The following is a 16,474-nucleotide window of genomic DNA, read 5'->3' as shown; positions in this document are numbered from 1 at the left end:
GTTCTGTTGAACTAGGCACTGGAGCATACTTGGATTTCACGTCACTGTTCTTATTTTGATATTTAGTGAATTTCTGAATATCCAGAAAATATATGTTTAGTAGATTAAAAGAAAAAGTAGATTTTTAAAAAATTTAAAGGAATACGAAATACGCTCGATTTTTCAATATTTTCTTTAATTTATTCTGTTGTCAGTAATGCAAAGTACCCTCAATGATCATTTTAACTCCAGCTGACTGTTAATAGCGATTTTATTCTGGCCCAAAAATCAAATTAATGCATGAAGCTCATAAGTTACGTTTTGTACTGTTTTGAACTTTTAATCGTTCCTAACGCTGATATTTTCCTTAATAAAACGTTTGCTAATAAACTAAATATGATGTTTGTGTTTATAAAATGAGTTGGTTCATTGAAAATTTGAAAAAGCAAGATCTCAATATCCGGAAAATCGTCTCCGAAAAATGAAAAATGAATTTATTTGAAATGTTGAGTTTTGTGATGTACCAACTGTTGGCATAAACTTCGGATGCTTAGTTTTGCCTAATGTGTAGATTTATTTTGGCAGCCTTTCGTGTTGTTTTGGATTTGTAATCGTTTTTCAATCAAATACTTCCCGTGAGCCCTACCACCAACACCAAATTACCAAAATATCAATGCGTCATTCAAGTAATTCCAGGGAACTGTCACATTAACAGGAAAGCTGAAAGTATTTTCATCAACATTGCAATTTAATGCTATGCTTTGGTTATTTGAACTCTGTCTTTTATGTTATACCGGCCTGTTCACCATTATATATTGGCTTCCTTGATAGTTTTAAGTTTCTTTGCAAATGCTCTTATCGCTATAGTTCTGGCAAACAAGGTTATGAGGATTTCTGGAACAAATATAATTATGTTGTTCATTTCTATTTGTGACTTCGGATGTTCCGTCTCTGGGTTGTTTCAATTGTTTTTAAGAAGCTACACCGGGTAAATCATGCAACTGATTTTAAACAAATCTAAAAACATTCTAGTGAATACAATTCTTATTTTGGTGCATATGGTCAGTTAATTGTAGATTATTTAGCGGTATGCTTTCATACGTCTTCGCTTTATGCTGCTAGCGGAATGGCCCTTTGTAGAGTGATGTCTTTGACACTGTCAAACAAAAATAGGTATTTTGCCTTTTTCTGACCTGAAACGTTGAATGTATTCTAGGCATCAATGGAACACTCCAAAGTATGCACTGCAAGTGGCTTGCTGTATGAGTGCACCTGTTTTCATATTAGCGACCGCTGTACTTTTCATAAACTCTGTGAAAGAATAAGTTTTCAAGTTCAGAAATTAAATTAAGCTGATCTACTGAATTTCAGAAGCCAAGAAGATGGTATCTACATGGAGATTTCCGATCTATCAATTGCCAATGAATGTCTCTATATGAAAATTAATTTGGCTATTCTTGGAATATGCTTCAAGGTTTGATAAATCTCATTACTTATGTATGTGTAATTTACGAATATTCTAGCTAGCGCCGTGCATTTCAATGTTGATGTTATCTGTGTTACTGTTGCAGAAAATGGACCAAGGGAAACAAAGTGCAAGCAATTCTACTCGGAAAGATACAAGGCATTACGTATACCAGAGCTATTTCGTGCCAACGTTCTTATTGCAGAGGCAAAATAGATCGCTCATCAAGCTTTATCCAATTCGTTCTAATTGTTTTTCTAATCACCGAATTTCCCCAAGGAGTTTTCAATCTTCTTGGAGCACTATCAATTGTTGATTACCTAAAGTGAGCCTCACAAAATTTCTAATACATTTTCCTTTTTCAGCTACTATCAAAATTTATCAATTTTCATGAACGTTCTTTCATTTTTCAATACCACAACCAGCTTCATAATATATAGCGCTTTGTCTGAAAAATTCAGGCGTCTATTCGTTCAATTGTTCCTACCAAAAAGAATTATTCCACAATCACTTTTGGTAACTTGGGTAGCACATAAATTGAATAGTGTGTAATTTCAGAACCGAAGAACTTTAATCGTTCAATTTAAAGTTGTTTCTACTCGGCTCGATTTTCATCATTGATATCTACAGTCAATTTTTACAACTTAAAATATACCAAAATTCGATGGTCATAAATCTTTCAATTTTTCCGAATGTAGTTTGAAAATGTACTTGAAAATTGTTTGTTTTTTGAATATTATCTAAAAAAGAAAACATTTTCATATACATAGATCACTGCAACTAATTTAGAGACAGGGGTGCACTTGAAAATCCATCATTGACAAAATTTTCAAATTTTTTCCGAAATAATAAACTTTTAAAAAACATTCGAAATGTTTGCTCAGCAAGTCGCCGCGTACATTTAGATAAAATCGCGGAATTCACGACGAAACTGTGAGTGTTAAAAGGAAAGACGACCAATATACGAGGAATTTACGACAAATTTAGGAGAAACTCACCAAATCACCGCCTACATTCTTCTTAGGTCCGTTGTATATTCCTCGTATATTGGCGAATATGTGACCAACTCTCCTGCACCAGAGGCTCAACATACGAGAAATGTACGAGGCTTGTGGCAAATATACGACGATTTTGGAGATGAACCAACATTTTTGAAAAATTCTTTTTGAATCCTTAATTTTTTAAATTTTTTAAATAGAGGACTCGCAAGAGTGAAATTTTTCAAAATTTGAAGCGAAAATGTGGAAAATGAATGATTTGATAGACAAAAAACGAAAATTACTGAAAATTGCATGTAACTTTTCTGAAACTAATGATAGTAATATGTATTTAAGTGATAAAACATGAAAGAATTTATACAATCATTATCATTTCATTATTATTGCCGCAGATCCCTACCGTGAGCTTTTTTTAGACAAGTTTTTTTCTCTTATATTTTTTATCCCTTTTCAAGCTGCTATTTTCGTGAGTTTTACCACTAACATCAAAATATCAAGATTACATTACGCCGTTTAAGTGGTTTTAACAAAATCACATTTTAATAGAAAAATTGTTAATATTTATAGCAACCCTGCAAAGTATTTATATTGTTTTTGCAATTTTATATTACGCTTTGGTTTTTGAACTCTATTCAATTACGTGTTGGTAATATGCATAACACCCCCTCTGTGGAATTGGGCGCGATTTTAAATTATTAAAATTGTGTATTTTTCTTCTCGTTTTTCAACGGAAATGAAACTTCGTGGCTAATATGTGTATCTATTTAAAAATAATTTATATCAAATGTTCAAATTTCTGAAATTGAATCTAGACTTTATCGGCCGTTAATTTTTTTAATTTTGGCAAATATCTTAATTGTCGCAGTGTTTCAATTTCCTATACACTTGTCTTGTTAATCTTATAAAACACCCGAACTTCTTTAGAATCAAACGGCCAAGGAATTATGTTGACGTCAGCATTTAACTGCACGCAATTCACTGTACCATATCCAGAGCCAGGTACCGATGAAGCTGGGAATAGTACGATTCCATGGTTGATGACTACCGTTGTAAAGTAAGTGATTAAAACTAGAATTCGATAATTTAAAAATGGAAGCTAGCGTATGAAAAAGTTTTCTCAATTTCTAATTTTAACAGCACAATTTTCTAAAACTAAAGTTAACCTGCCGTTTAGATGTTTTTTTCGAAAAAAAAGCATGGAAAATGGAATATGAAGTCCTGCAAAATACAATAGAAAGGAAATGCTAAGAACTTTTTTTTTAACTATTTAGTTTTTAAACTACATACGTTTTCATCTGTACTTGTCTGTATCTCATGTGATGTCATGTGATCACCTAATCTCGGTAGTTCAATTTATAAACTGTGAATTCCCGCATTTTATTTACTTTTTGAAGAGCATACCGGCCGTTTCACTACTATATATTCACTTCCTTAGTTGTTTTGCATTTTTTGCAAATATTATGATTGTGAAAGTTCTTTCCCACAAAGAAATGATTCGTTCTGGTGTGAATGTTACTATGTTGCTTATTGCGGTTTGTGATTTTGGATGTTCAATTGCAGAATTATTAAAACTGTTCTTGTGGAGCTACTCAGAGTTAGTTCTAATTCGATTTCAGAATTACTATCTAGCTTTTCAGTAAATATATTTCATACCCAACTGCTTATGGGCGGCTAGTTATTTACTATTTAGCCGCAGCATTCCATGCGTCTTCCTTATATCTTGCTGTTGGAATGGCGTTCTGCAGAGTCAAATCTTTAAACTTTGCAAATAGAAACAAGTTAGTTTGACCTAATGAAAACGACTAAATATCAACGTTTGATTGCAGTGATCTTTGGCAATCACCTAATTATGCAGTACGAGTTGCTTGTGCTTTGTGCGCACCTGTCTTCCTAATCACCACCTTTATTCTTTTCATGAACGTTGTGAAAAAGTTAGACTTTTGAAAAACGTAAAAGTAGAAACATAATTGTTTGCGTATATTATAAGATGTGTTTTTATAAAAAAGGATTATGTATTTCTAGGTATAATAATGCAACCAAAAATATTGGCGACACAAGAAATGACTGTAAAACATTAAAACATATTACAGTTTAATTTATTACATCAGTAAGTTAGTGTAACCTGTGGGCTACAATTGTTTTTCAGCACCGAGGAAGAAGGAATTCATCTAGATATTTCTGATTTATCGTTGTTCAGTGAATGCTTGTTTCTGAAAATTTATTTCATAGCTAGTGGGATTTATCTTAAAGTTCTCCGAACAGTCTGTAGCTGAGGAAATACAATTTTTCCGATTGCTCCTTGTGTCCTAATGCTAATATTGTCGTTTACCCTTTTGAAAAAATTTGACGAGGGAAAACGCAGTGCACAAAACGCAGCAGCAAGCCAAAAAGGGAAAAAGTAAAGCTTATCAAGACATCCAATTTTCCAAAATCGCCAAATTTCAGAGATAAAATCGACCGCTCATCTAGGTTCATCCAATTTGTTCTAGTGATATTTTTAATCACTGAGTCACCACAAGGAGTTTTCAAAATTCTTAGTGGCATTATGATGATAGATTACATAAAGTTGGTTAATTTTATAATAGAGTAATTAAATTTTTATAGAGTTTCGAGTTTTTATTTTTAGCTATTTTCAAAACTTAACAATTTTTATAAATATTTTGGCATTCTTCAACAGCACCACAAGTTTTATCATTTATAGCTCGTTATCTGCTAAATTTAGAAAAATTTTTGCTCAACTTTTTTTTCCAACCCATATTTTGGAAACAATCTATTTGGTTCGTAATTGACTAACTTATTTTTTTCATGTTTCGTTTCAGAAGCGAAGCACGAATGTGGTTCATTCAGTTGCACACGCTTCGCGACCATTTTGAAGGAAATCACGATTTAAAAACTAAAAAACCAACTACCATATTATTTTGCTCAATATTGACTGTTCATATCCCAATTGTCTCTAGCTTCTGTTTTTAGTTAAAAGATTAGTTGCACTCATTTTTCTATAATTTCGTAATTAGTTGTTTATAACAAATGTTCGTCTCTAATGATTTCATTTTTAATCGCTTTTTAAGCTGATATTTTTTGCCAGCTCTACCACCAACATCATAAGACAGCGTACAGTTTCGGTCAGTAATGCTTGATCGATATTATAATTAAACCAACCGAGGTTGAATTTGAAAACTCAACTTACCCGAGTAATCGAGAAATTGATATTATTACAACAAATACCACTTCAATTTGTGATATGAATATTCAGGAAATAAATATTTACAAACACGCTTCTCGCACGTTACTAACATACAAGTGTGTCCAGGAAGACAGGTGCAACAAAATGTGGTATCAACACCACCTTTCTAAAAATCTTGTTTATCTTGCATTAAAATACCACCAGAACTGAATTTTTATTTTTTTTAGTTCAGCTGGTGATCAATAAGCTTAGTTTCCGCTTTTATTTCTAAAGGAAAAACCCAATCATTTTATGCGCTGTGTTGGTTTCGGTGTTTCCCATAATAAACTCTCAAAATACATAACGGGGCACTTTAACTTTGATATGGCATCTCAATATAATTGCACACAATTTTTAAATGAATTCCCTGAGCCTAAAACTGAGGCTGCAATTAATAACGGAATTGTTTCCTTCATGGACGCATTAGTAAAGTAATTTAAACTTTAGCAATTTTCAGGCTTGTTGTTAATTTCCATGATTTTCAGAGCATATCGTCCCTTTCATTACTATGTGCTCACTTTTATAGTTATTTTTGCGTTTTTTGCAAATATACTAATTTTAATACTTCTCACTCGGAAAGAGATGAGATATTCGGGAGTGAATGTAACAATGATGTTGATTGCTGTTTGTGATTTGGGATGTGCAATTGCCGGGTTATCCCAGTTGTATTTGAGAAATTTTTCAGAGTGAGACCTTTAAATAATAATCATTATTATTTAAGTTTTGTAAACTTTTAGTAATTATTCATCCTACCAAACCGCATATGCTCAATTCATAGTTTATTACTGTCAAATTGCTTTTCACGCCGAATCCCTTTATCTTGCTGTTGGAATGGCTTTTTGCAGAGTTATAACTTTAAGTTCTGCAAGTGACAGTAGGTAGGTATTTATTCCAAATATGGGCACAGTAACACTTAATCTAAATCTCAGAGACACTTGGCAATCTCCCAAATATGCTATTCGTGTAGCGGTTCTATTATGTTTCCCAGTTTTTGCCGTGAGCTCTTTTGTTCTATTTCTGAATTCTGTTAAGGAGTAAGTCCGATACATTTTATTTTTAACAAAAATTCTACAGAGTATATGCTGACGGATCTGTATTTTTGGACATTTCTCCATTATCATTAGCAAACGATTGTCTGTTTCTGAAGACATCAATATTCTTCAGTGGTTCTTGTTTCAAAGTTTGTTACCAACAAATAATACGTTTTTTTGCAAAATCACAAAACAAAATTGGTTTTAGATTCTACCAAGCATCCTTATGTCAATGTTCTCAATTATTATTTTAATACGTATTAAGGCTGGAAAACAACGTTCTAATTCTTTATCACATAATCAAACTGATCAAGAGTAGAGTCTCATCTAAATTTTTGAAGCAAATATTTAATTTTTATGGATTTTTCAGTGCTCAGATTGACCGATCAACGCGCTTCATTCAAGTAGTAGTGGTTGTTTTTGTTATCACGGAGACACCACAGGGATTTTTCAGCGTATTGGGGTCAATATCAATCAATGACTATATTAAGTAAACCCATCGTTTTTCTTCAAACCAGAGCAAAATTTCAATTTTCAGTTATTACCAACATCTTTCAATTTTTATGAACATTCTGGCGTTCTTCAATACTACAACAAGTTTCATTATTTACAGTACACTTTCTTCGAAATTTCGAAAACTATTCGCTCAACTTTTTGTACCAGATGTTATTTTGGAGAAATATGGAAGGGTATTTCAAAAATTAGAATTAAGTTTTTAAAGTGTACATGAACTCAGGGTCGAAGAGTGGTTGTTGTTCCGTCTACAATGATGGAATCGATCTGATTTGATGAACAATTATTTGTCGTTGTTAATGTTTGTATAATTAATTGCGTCCTTTATTTGCCAAATAAAAGATTTTTAGGATTTTATTATTTTATATAAGCGAGGCTGGGCGTGATACCGGAACATTTCAGTAATGCCAAAAAATATAGAATTAAAATTCAATTGGTTGAAATTATAGACAACTGGATGGTAGGTGAATTTGTAAAAAGTTACAAAAAACCACCGGAAAATTCCCGATTGCACATTTATCGGAGTGTTTCCTTTACCTTTGTTTCTTTGATTTCGCATGTAATTTTGCAGGCAATTTAAGGCTGGAATTAGATTGTTAAATACGAAAGCATGCAAACCAGAAATATCTTAGTTTTGAGTGTTTCTTGATCAAATTCGGAACGAAGAATGGCTTCGGAGTTAAATTGCACTCAACTATTAAACCAGTGGCCAGATCCAGAAACTGGAGATGCTAAGGACTTGGTTATTTCTCAATTTATTAATACAGTTGTACTGTAAGGGTAATGATCTGAAAATTTACCTACTAATAATTAATTTTTCAGATCATACCGTCCGTTCCATTATTTCATACTTGCCTGTGTAGTAATCTTTGCATTTTTCGCGAATATTCTCATTCTTATAGTTCTTTCTAGAAAAGAAATGAGATACTCTGGAGTGAATGTAACAATGATGCTGATATCAATTTGTGATTTGGTATGCGCCATTGCAGGTTTAATTCAACTATATTTGAGGAATTTCTCAGTGTAAGAAGCTACAAATTGTCTATTCCCGTGTTCTTTTTCAAAAAAATCATGAATAATTTTTAAGAACCTATACATCATATATAAAAGCGTACACTCAACTAACAGTAGACTATTTCCAAATTTCCTTTCACGCGGCATCCTTATATCTTGCCTTGGGTATGGCTTTTTGTAGAGTCGTTGCAATGAGTTCAAGAACTGATAGTCGGTAGGGATAAATTGAAGTTTTTAGAGCCACTGTAAAGCTTCTGATTTCAGTTACACGTGGCAATCTCCTAAATATTCTTTGCGAATAGCCTTATTACTATGCATTCCTGTATTCATCTTTGGTTCTCATAATGTGCTTCTAAATCACGTTGAAATGTTAGTGTGTAGATTCTTAGATGGGTCAAAATCATTGAAGCATCTGATTGTAAAAATTTTAGTGAAAATGGGACAATTGTGCTAAATATTTCGCCTTTATCGTTAGCTAACAGTTGTTTGTTTTTGAAACTTGCAATTTTTTTGAATGGATTGTTTTTCAAGGTAAGTTTATTTTCTCTTGAAAACTGTGAGCATAATTTTTTGAAAAATAATTTGAGATTGTCCCCTGCATTCTAATGATGGTCCTCTCTTTCGTTATCTTAGCCCGTATGAAATCCGGGAAAAAAGCCAGCAATACAAATTCTGGTAACCATATAGAGTTTGGTTTTTTCATAATCTAATTCAAAATTTTTATTTATTTTTCAGCGCTCAAATTGTCCGATCTTCCCGCTTTATTCAAGCTGTTATTGTCGTTTTTGTTATCACAGAAGCCCCGCAAGGAGTTTTGAGTCTTTTAGGCGGATTATCAATCAACGATTACATCAAGTGCTGTGACACATTCCTTCGGTGAAAATCGAATAATTTCAGCTATTACCAACAATTCTCAGTATTTACAAATCTGTTGGCTGTTTTCAATACCACCACATGTTTTATAATTCACAGCGCGCTTTCTTCAAAATTTCGTAAATTGTTCTCTCAACTTTTTATTCCAGCATTTATTTCGGAGAAAATTGGAAGGGTATTTTAAAAATTCATATTAAAGTTTCAAAGTTTGCATTAATTCAGAAACAAATAGTTGTTGTTGTTCCGTCTACTGTCAATCAGTAAGATATTTATTCAGTTCTTCAATAAACGTGCAAAAATTGTGGGATTTTTCTCACGAAAATCACTCTAAATAAATGTTTTTGTTCAAATAGTAAACTCTAGAGGCATTTTTCATTTTTGAAAATAATTGTTTGCGAAATTGTAATTCTCGCATTCTGGCACTCATTTCTAATAGTAAATTTGTTTCCAAACAAAATGCAAACAGTTGCAGTTAGGGCCTACAGTACAATTCTCAGCTGATCAGATTCAGATCAATATCTTAAAGTTTCAATTTTGCGCGTGGTCATGTCTATTTAACTCATGTCTAGAAAGGATAATGCCTATCAAAGGATCCTTTCGATAGAATACATAGATTGTTTTAAAAATAAAATTTTGGGCAATCATGAACAATGCAGTTGCATAAACTTCTGACGAATTGGAATTTCAACCTGAAAAAGGGAAGTAGCAAATGTATTTTTTTGGTCAGAATTATATTAGCAACATTTCCTCAAGTTCGCAAGCACACAAGCTCATTGAGATCATATTTACCAGGTAGAGATCTACATCGGTAAAAACAGGTGAATTCGTTTAAACGCTCATGGAAATTACATGCCTTTATAAAAGCAATATCAGTTTAGTAATCATTTTCATTGCGTCAACCGGAAGCTTATTATTACTTAGTATTGAAAAGCAATAAATCACGTATTACCTTTCCATCGCAAGTAAACGCAATTTCGCAGTTCAATCAAGTCCAACGTATTTTGATACTTTGCTTTTTTTTTATTATTTTAATTAGGTTAACCAAACCAAAAATATATTTCCTACTATGGCGGCTGAATATAATTGTACTCAATATTTTAGCCAATATCCGGAAGCCAATAGTGACGAGGCAAAAGATTTGTTTATTACTTCATTGATTGACACAATTGTGAAGTTTGTAGAGTTACAGTTTAGGCTACATAACACGTTAAATAAAACAGTTTCAGACCATATCGTCCATATCACTATTACATACTCACTTCTCTAGTTCTTTTTGCGTTTTTTGCCAATATTATGATTGTTATAGTTATTTCTCAAAAAGAGATGAGAAGCTCCGGAGTTAATGTGACAATGATGCTTATAGCAGTTTGTGATTTTGGATGCTCAGTTTCAGCACTTGCACAGTTGTTATTGAGGAATTTTTCAGAGTAAGAACTGTGCATAAAAATGTTCTGTGAGGAGAAAAGTCTAGTTAACAAGTAAAAAATAATAAATTTTATAAGACCGTTTTCAGTTACTATTCATCATATATAACAGCTTATGCACAATTGATTGTTGATTACTTTCAAATAGCATTTCACGCTTCATCGCTTTATCTAGCTGTTGGAATGTCGTTTTGTAGAGCTATATCGCTGGTTTTAACAAAGGATACCCGGTTTTTCTTTATTTCAACTAAATATTACAGTAATTTATTCTTCAGTGACACTTGGCAATCTCCTCGGTACGCTTTACGATTGGGTATTGTGTTGTGTCTTCCAGTTTTTTTTATTGCTTCTACTAACTTATTTTTGAACTATGTAAAAGAGTGAGATGCAAAAAACAAAATAAACTCAACCCTCAATCTTACTTTTAGAAAGGATGAAAATGGATTAGTAGAGCTCGAAGTTTCTCCACTGTCCGTCGCAAACAGTTGTTGGTATATGAAATTTGCTCTCGTCTTGTCAGGATCTTTGTTTAAAGTCAGGTTTTTAAAAAGCAAAGAAAGTTATCTGTGAACTCTTTTGTAGATAATTCCATGTATTCTGATGTCAGGGCTATCGATAGTAATACTGGGAAAAATTAATGCTGGTAAACAACGAGCCATTGCACTTTCTCGAAGTCAATCGGATAAGTAATTATTTGTCTTACTTGAAAAAAAACCAATTGTTTCATTTTAGCACTCAGAGTAAGATTGATAGATCTTCTCGTTTTATTCAATGCATAATCATTATATTTGTGGTCACAGAATTCCCACAGGGATTTTTTTCCGTTGTTGGAGGGCTTTCTATTAACGATTATATAAAGTGTGTTCCCAAAAAATTATTTCCAGTACTTATTGAAATTTCAGTTACTTCCAATTTTTTTCGGTTTTCACAAATCTTCTGGCATATTTCAATACAACGACAAGTTTCATAATCTACAGTACTCTTTCTTCAAAATTTCGAAAATTATTTGTGCAATTGTTTGTACCACGTTTTATAAAAGACAGGATTGGGAAGGTAGGTTATTAATTGTTTTTTATTAAAAGAAAGTGCTTTAAAATTTCAGAGTTCAAACATAGTTGTGGTGCAATCGACATTTGTAGAGTCTCACGTAATTTGATTCATTTTTTTGTATTTGTCGATTAGAATTGTTTCTGCACAATATATCTATAAACTTATTGCTATAGTTCTAATCAAAGCAACACAATCTCATCAAAGCGACTGATGCTTTTAGTATGTGTGGTTTTGTGCGATATTTTTTTACTAGGCAAAAATGATATAAAACAAAGAATGTATCATCATGTCATGTTCACAATATCTTTGACACCATCCATTAAAATCTCCAATTACATAGTTTTTGATCTGTCGTAAAATTGGGAACTTGATAAATTATCTGCAGTCCAAGACGAAGCCTCGTACCAAGTACAAGTCCGAAACATGAAATCATGTGACCTCTCGGAAGTAAATCTCTGCAAGATCTTTACGACAAAACGCTCGTTCCAATTCAACGTTCTCGTAAACATCCGCAATTTTGTTGTTTTTTGTGTGACGCTGCCGAGACAACGATTTCACGGGCCACCCATCTTGTAGGCCTTTATTATTTGTCAACTTTCTAACTTCCAATTTTCTGTTCTTGAATTTTTCTTTGTGTCTTATATACATATTGGTAAAGTGTCAATAAAACCAATAAATATTGTAATAAAAATGTTACGACCCAAAAAGCGCTTTTTCAGTTCTAGGCTTAAAAATGGTGATCTTCTAATTGTAAGCCTAATGCAGACTTATCTTCCATTAAATTACCATTTTAAATGAAAATGAATGGAAAATCTATTTTTGGAAAAAATTTTCAACTGGCAAATTACTCATTTTTTAATTTTCTGATGTTTTGTAGTGACAAATTTTTGTAACTTATTCAAAATAAACAAAAATGTAGTAGAATAGTCGGGTGATTTACTAGTAGAGCAAATACAAAAAAAATATTGCAAACTCGTACATTTCAAAAAAAAAACTTTACGAAGAAAAGTTGCCATCAGAAAACAATCAGTTGTTCTTGTTGCGGAAGAGACTGGTTCATTTGAGACACACGCGTCGTGCCGCTGTCCGTCCGGCTACCACATATTCGGCCAGCTACGCGCAATTTCTCGACGACTCCACCCGTTCCATTCTCTCTCAGCCTCGCATTGAACATTAAAAGAGAATGTGGAGAGATAGGAGGGAGTGTAGAGACGCAGATGGTTGAAGGAGTGCACACACACTAACCCTTCAATGACTAACAATACCAATGCGAAATACAACTTTCCGGATAACTTTTTCTTATTTCACACATGGTTTTATAGGTTAAAACCTACAATATTATTTTTTTTTAATATAATGAACAACTTTTTCAATAATTATTTTGATATTTTATTTTTTAGCTAAAGGAATTTTCCAAAAAAATTCCAATTTCTATTTGGAAAGGCTTCGTCCTGTTTATTATCAACATTAGCTGATTCACCGTGTCGCATGAATCAGAGTTTTTCCCCTTTTACGTATGCAAGCACGATTTTATTGTTTTTAGTGTGAGGTGGAAGCTAGAACTTTCTGAAGCTTTCATTTTTAGTTTTAACTTTGATTTTTTATTTTGAAATTACTTAAAACAAAGGGTACTACGGCGTTGAAATTTTTTGAAAATCTTTGAAGATGCACCATATGTTGATTTCAATACACATTTCCATAGAATTTTCCAACTCTTATTTGTTCAAATATATTCGATTCAAAAGAGTCACGTGGCCATATCTCTACGATCAATCTAACTGCCACGTCACACATAAATCACCGGTTTTACCACTCTTCCTCTTATTCAATTCTTTCTCACATTCCATTCCTCATAGTAGTAGTGGCAGTAGTGAAAAAATAAGAATAACAACGGGTAAATCAAACGATCGTTGCTGCTGCTGCTACTGCAGAGGAAGAAGCAACAACCCAATCTTCTCCCACCACTCATGTCCAGTTCTCTGGGAAATTGCACCCTTTTGTCCTTTTTGAAGAAACGCAATGCCACGAGATGAAACGATCCTCGTATATTTGGATCTCTTGGCCGGTGAGCCAGGTTTGTGGCTGTCAAAAACAATTTTTTGAATTGAAAACGGACACGTTCTGTCTTCAGTATTTTTGCTTTTCGAGGCCAGCTGCCGTGTCTGTCACTGGTCAACTTTTGAGAAGATCATTCTGAGTTTTGTGCCTTCAAGTTGTAGTTTGTGGAAAAATAAATTGTGTTACTAGTTGAAACTGTCTAGTAGTCTTATTCAAATAGTGTCACCGCTCTCTACACTTTCCCGCTACACATTCGTTTCGAAATTAGCTGTCGTTCGTGCATGAAGGCATTCTTTGTTTTTATAGAAAGAAACATATCACCAGATGTCTTTTGGCTTCATTCTCCCAATCTATTTTTTGTGTGTGTGTGGTTTTTTTTTCTTCAATTCCCCGTCTGGTTCTAGTTTTCACTTGCATCATCTGGTACTAGTGAGCCGAAATTTATTCAAGTTTGACAACGAAAAAAGGTAGATCACATCTAATTTCATTTCTATACTTGTGAGTTTTCGTTGATGACAACAATTTGTACTTTGTATCTATTTTCGGAATGCAATAAGAGAAATGAGGGAAAAATATAGTTGAATTCAGGAAAAACATGAACATGTGATAAATATCTAATAAGGGCATTTTTCGGGGGTTTCAAAAAAATATATATGAAGGAAAAATTTTGCAAATTTTTAACAGCATCTCTTGTCAGATTATAGTTATTATAATAATGAAAATATGGTTGGTACTGTATTTTCCTTATTAGAGTTGCACCCCCACTGCTCTACTTTCACGGCTTATATCTCGGTTGTCTTAAGACTTATCAAAAAATTGTCAACTTTCGAAGTAAAGAGATATATTTCACACGTCTTTTGCCAGTTGACAATTTTTTGATAAAATCGAAGAGAACCGAGATAAAAACTGCCAAAGTAGAGAAAGGGGGATGCAAGTCTATTAGGGGGAAAAGAGAAAAAAACAATTCCGTTTTATTTTACTACATGATTTCTGAAACCCCTTTCAAATTTCCTACTCCTTCAATATTTTTCTTTGATAGATTATAAATGATGATGATGATAATGCATCTTACTCTCCAATAGAATCCAGAATCCGATCCAAGTCACTCGGCTGATCATATTTCGTAGTCATGATCAGCATGTTGCTAGGATTACTGTAGCGTGGTTTTGCCACGGTTTCAACCTCCTTTCGCACGTCTTCTGTCCTTATTCTGAACTTTTGTTCCTATGTTTTGCACTTTTTACAAATCGCTTGTACTTACTTGATACGGCAGACCGATCTCTCGGGGTTGCACACCACAATAACTCCTTGTTCTGGTGGCATGAGCCGAGCCAAGTCACGCGCAGTGACCACTTCTCGTCGTTCTACTTGACCACCCTGCAGCTCTTGCTCTTCCGTCTCAGCTGGAGGCACAAATGTCATTCGGTATTTTCTACGACTCTTCTTTTCTCTGAAAATTTAGTTGCTTGATGAATTAGAAAACTTTAAATCTGTTCCTACGGAATTTTAGGTGGCTCCTTAGCCGCCTCCTCCAATCGTTTTGCCTCCCGTTTTCTTTGCTCAACTTGTTGTTTTCTGTAAACCGGCAAGTTTTTTTGAAAATCTTTTATGTAGACCTTACATCAATCTCATTACATGTTGCTGAATAATTTCTAATTGAGATGGAGGACGTGGTAGATATGGCTTTCTGGGACGATATGGTCTTCGAGACGCTACACGTTTCTCCCTGAAAGGTCATATTAAGAAATAAGATTTACATGTAGAACTCCTAGTTAAATAGTTCATTTCAAGAGTATTCACTAAACATTTCACGGCTTTCCATGAACATTGATAGAGGGAATCCAGTCACAATTCTTACGAGAGTGGAATCTAGTACTTCAGGCACATTACCCGTTTTTCAAAAACCAATTTTTACCTAGCCCCCAACTTACGCAGTATTCCTTGGGACCTTGATGTCCATCCCTCCAAATTTCGCCTTATCCCTGATGCTTCTGAGTTGGACCTGAAACAACTTAAAATTCAAAAGGGCAAGGTCAACGTATGCGTAATCTGTGAAACAACAGGAAAGGAAAAGGAAGAATGACTGAGACGTCCGTCCTCGTTCTTCTCATTTCCACTCTCTACTCTCGTCTTCTGGCGCCCACTAAGGACAACAACAACACTCGGTGGTGCTCTCCACACTTTCTTTCTTTTCTCATCATTATTTTAGGAAAAGACACCGGGGAGGTCGGAGCGGCAGACGGGCGGCGAGGAAAGGATGCATGGCTTGAATGGCGAGAATAAGAGGAGCCGGGAATGCACACCGACGGCGCCGTCGTTGTCGGCGCTTCACGATCTTTCCCCGTTGACTACCGTGACTTGCGATTGTCTGCGTCTGACTATCGGTTAATGTACAACTGCCACGACGATGCTTCTCGATCTGTGTCTTCGCACTTTCCATATTCTCGATTATCTATGTTGGTTTTGAACCTCCAAATTGAGAACAGAAATAAGGTTTCACTGAATTGATGTAGACTTTTGTGTATTTCTGTGTCAATTCTCACGGATTGTGCACATCGAATACATTAGACAATGCCTCTTCGGTGTGGTTGGAGAAAATGAATGACACGTGGTCAATCCTTGACATTCTTAAGATGGAAGTACGAAGGAAATTGAGAAATGAAAAATGAGGATTCTGGGTATTGCGGATGCACTAGATTGGATGCGTTCTGAATTGAAAAATTACAATTATATTATAGCATCATCCGAGGTTGTGGAGGAAAAAGGAGATTGTGCGTAATATATGATTCGTTGGGTATAGGCTTGGGCTGTCCACAGTTTCTTATCCTTCAATTATTCCATGGTTC

General features: G+C 34.0%; 6 protein-coding genes and 3 non-coding genes across 10 annotated transcripts; 7 read left to right on the top strand and 2 right to left on the bottom strand.

Moving 5' to 3' along the window:
• Positions 1-764: 764 nt before the first annotated feature.
• Positions 765-2,065, top strand: dmsr-16 (G-protein coupled receptors family 1 profile domain-containing protein; the record flags this gene model as incomplete). Its single annotated transcript, NM_001356668.1, has 8 exons — positions 765-967; positions 1,012-1,152; positions 1,196-1,300; positions 1,351-1,453; positions 1,503-1,603; positions 1,650-1,769; positions 1,810-1,960; positions 2,003-2,065. 8 exons carry the CDS (start codon positions 765-767, stop codon positions 2,063-2,065), a joined length of 987 nt encoding a protein of 328 aa, NP_001343685.1.
• On the bottom strand, positions 1,051-1,133 carry T27B2.2. The gene has a single exon (NR_068966.1). It is a non-coding gene; the product is annotated as an Unclassified non-coding RNA T27B2.2 (non-coding RNA).
• A 1,321-nt stretch (positions 2,066-3,386) lies between the features above and the next one.
• On the top strand, positions 3,387-5,315 carry dmsr-12 (G-protein coupled receptors family 1 profile domain-containing protein; the record flags this gene model as incomplete). Of its 2 annotated transcripts, NR_136384.1 has the most annotated exons (9): positions 3,387-3,496; positions 3,837-4,036; positions 4,080-4,220; positions 4,269-4,373; positions 4,589-4,674; positions 4,717-4,840; positions 4,888-5,007; positions 5,069-5,219; positions 5,262-5,315. NR_136384.1 is itself a non-coding variant. In NM_001322557.3 (4 exons), 4 exons carry the CDS (start codon positions 3,473-3,475, stop codon positions 4,384-4,386), a joined length of 483 nt encoding a protein of 160 aa, NP_001309508.1. In that variant the 3' UTR covers positions 4,387-4,457. The 2 variants fall into 2 exon arrangements, 1 of the variants encoding a protein (NP_001309508.1); NM_001322557.3 differs by lacking the exons at positions 4,589-4,674; positions 4,717-4,840; positions 4,888-5,007; positions 5,069-5,219; positions 5,262-5,315 and having other exon boundaries at positions 3,473-3,496; positions 4,269-4,457.
• A 419-nt stretch (positions 5,316-5,734) lies between these two features.
• Positions 5,735-7,415, top strand: dmsr-11 (G-protein coupled receptors family 1 profile domain-containing protein; the record flags this gene model as incomplete). Its single annotated transcript, NM_072324.4, has 8 exons — positions 5,735-6,096; positions 6,151-6,351; positions 6,403-6,543; positions 6,595-6,699; positions 6,740-6,845; positions 6,905-7,011; positions 7,067-7,186; positions 7,235-7,415. Exons 1-8 carry the CDS (start codon positions 5,990-5,992, stop codon positions 7,413-7,415), a joined length of 1,068 nt encoding a protein of 355 aa, NP_504725.2. The 5' UTR covers positions 5,735-5,989.
• Positions 7,416-7,876: 461 nt separating this feature from the next.
• On the top strand, positions 7,877-9,103 carry dmsr-10 (G-protein coupled receptors family 1 profile domain-containing protein; the record flags this gene model as incomplete). Its single annotated transcript, NM_072323.1, has 7 exons — positions 7,877-7,983; positions 8,032-8,232; positions 8,297-8,437; positions 8,488-8,592; positions 8,655-8,754; positions 8,811-8,911; positions 8,959-9,103. 7 exons carry the CDS (start codon positions 7,877-7,879, stop codon positions 9,101-9,103), a joined length of 900 nt encoding a protein of 299 aa, NP_504724.1.
• A 235-nt stretch (positions 9,104-9,338) lies between these two features.
• Positions 9,339-9,359, top strand: 21ur-13378. Its single transcript, NR_068965.1, has one exon.
• An 803-nt stretch (positions 9,360-10,162) lies between these two features.
• Positions 10,163-11,676, top strand: dmsr-9 (G-protein coupled receptors family 1 profile domain-containing protein; the record flags this gene model as incomplete). Its single annotated transcript, NM_072322.1, has 9 exons — positions 10,163-10,269; positions 10,323-10,523; positions 10,610-10,750; positions 10,796-10,900; positions 10,949-11,054; positions 11,103-11,206; positions 11,253-11,378; positions 11,423-11,573; positions 11,623-11,676. The coding sequence occupies 9 exons, from the start codon at positions 10,163-10,165 to the stop codon at positions 11,674-11,676; spliced, it is 1,095 nt and encodes a 364-aa protein (NP_504723.1).
• A 984-nt stretch (positions 11,677-12,660) lies between these two features.
• ZC404.17 lies at positions 12,661-12,809 on the top strand. The gene has a single exon (NR_068964.1). It is a non-coding gene; the product is annotated as an Unclassified non-coding RNA ZC404.17 (non-coding RNA).
• A 1,246-nt stretch (positions 12,810-14,055) lies between these two features.
• Positions 14,056-15,638, bottom strand: ZC404.1 (Polyprotein). The gene is made up of 5 exons (NM_001359779.2): positions 15,560-15,638; positions 15,250-15,354; positions 15,129-15,203; positions 14,890-15,078; positions 14,056-14,838 (listed from the first exon to the last, which is right to left on the bottom strand). Exons 1-5 carry the CDS (start codon positions 15,586-15,588, stop codon positions 14,697-14,699), a joined length of 540 nt encoding a protein of 179 aa, NP_001346717.1. The 5' UTR covers positions 15,589-15,638; the 3' UTR covers positions 14,056-14,696.
• Between the last annotated feature and the right edge of the window lie 836 nt (positions 15,639-16,474).

Source organism: Caenorhabditis elegans, chromosome V, assembly GCF_000002985.6.
Source record: "Caenorhabditis elegans chromosome V".
NCBI classification, from domain to species: Eukaryota; Metazoa; Nematoda; class Chromadorea; order Rhabditida; family Rhabditidae; genus Caenorhabditis; species Caenorhabditis elegans.
The sequence above is the reverse complement of the archived record's forward strand: the minus strand, read 5'-3'. Positions and strand labels throughout refer to the sequence as shown.

What these genes read in the sequence shown, in the direction of transcription:
- ZC404.1 (NM_001359779.2), bottom strand. Translation starts at nt 15,588, where the DNA reads ATGGACATCAAGGTCCCAAGGAATACTGC. An exon ending in CAACATGTAATGAGATTGAT is followed by an intron (nt 15,204 to 15,249) that starts GTAAGGTCTACA and finishes GCCGGTTTACAG; the next exon opens with AAAACAACAAGTTGAGCAAA. An exon ending in AAGGAGCCACCTAAAATTCC is followed by an intron (nt 15,079 to 15,128) that starts GTAGGAACAGAT and finishes CTAAATTTTCAG; the next exon opens with AGAAAAGAAGAGTCGTAGAA.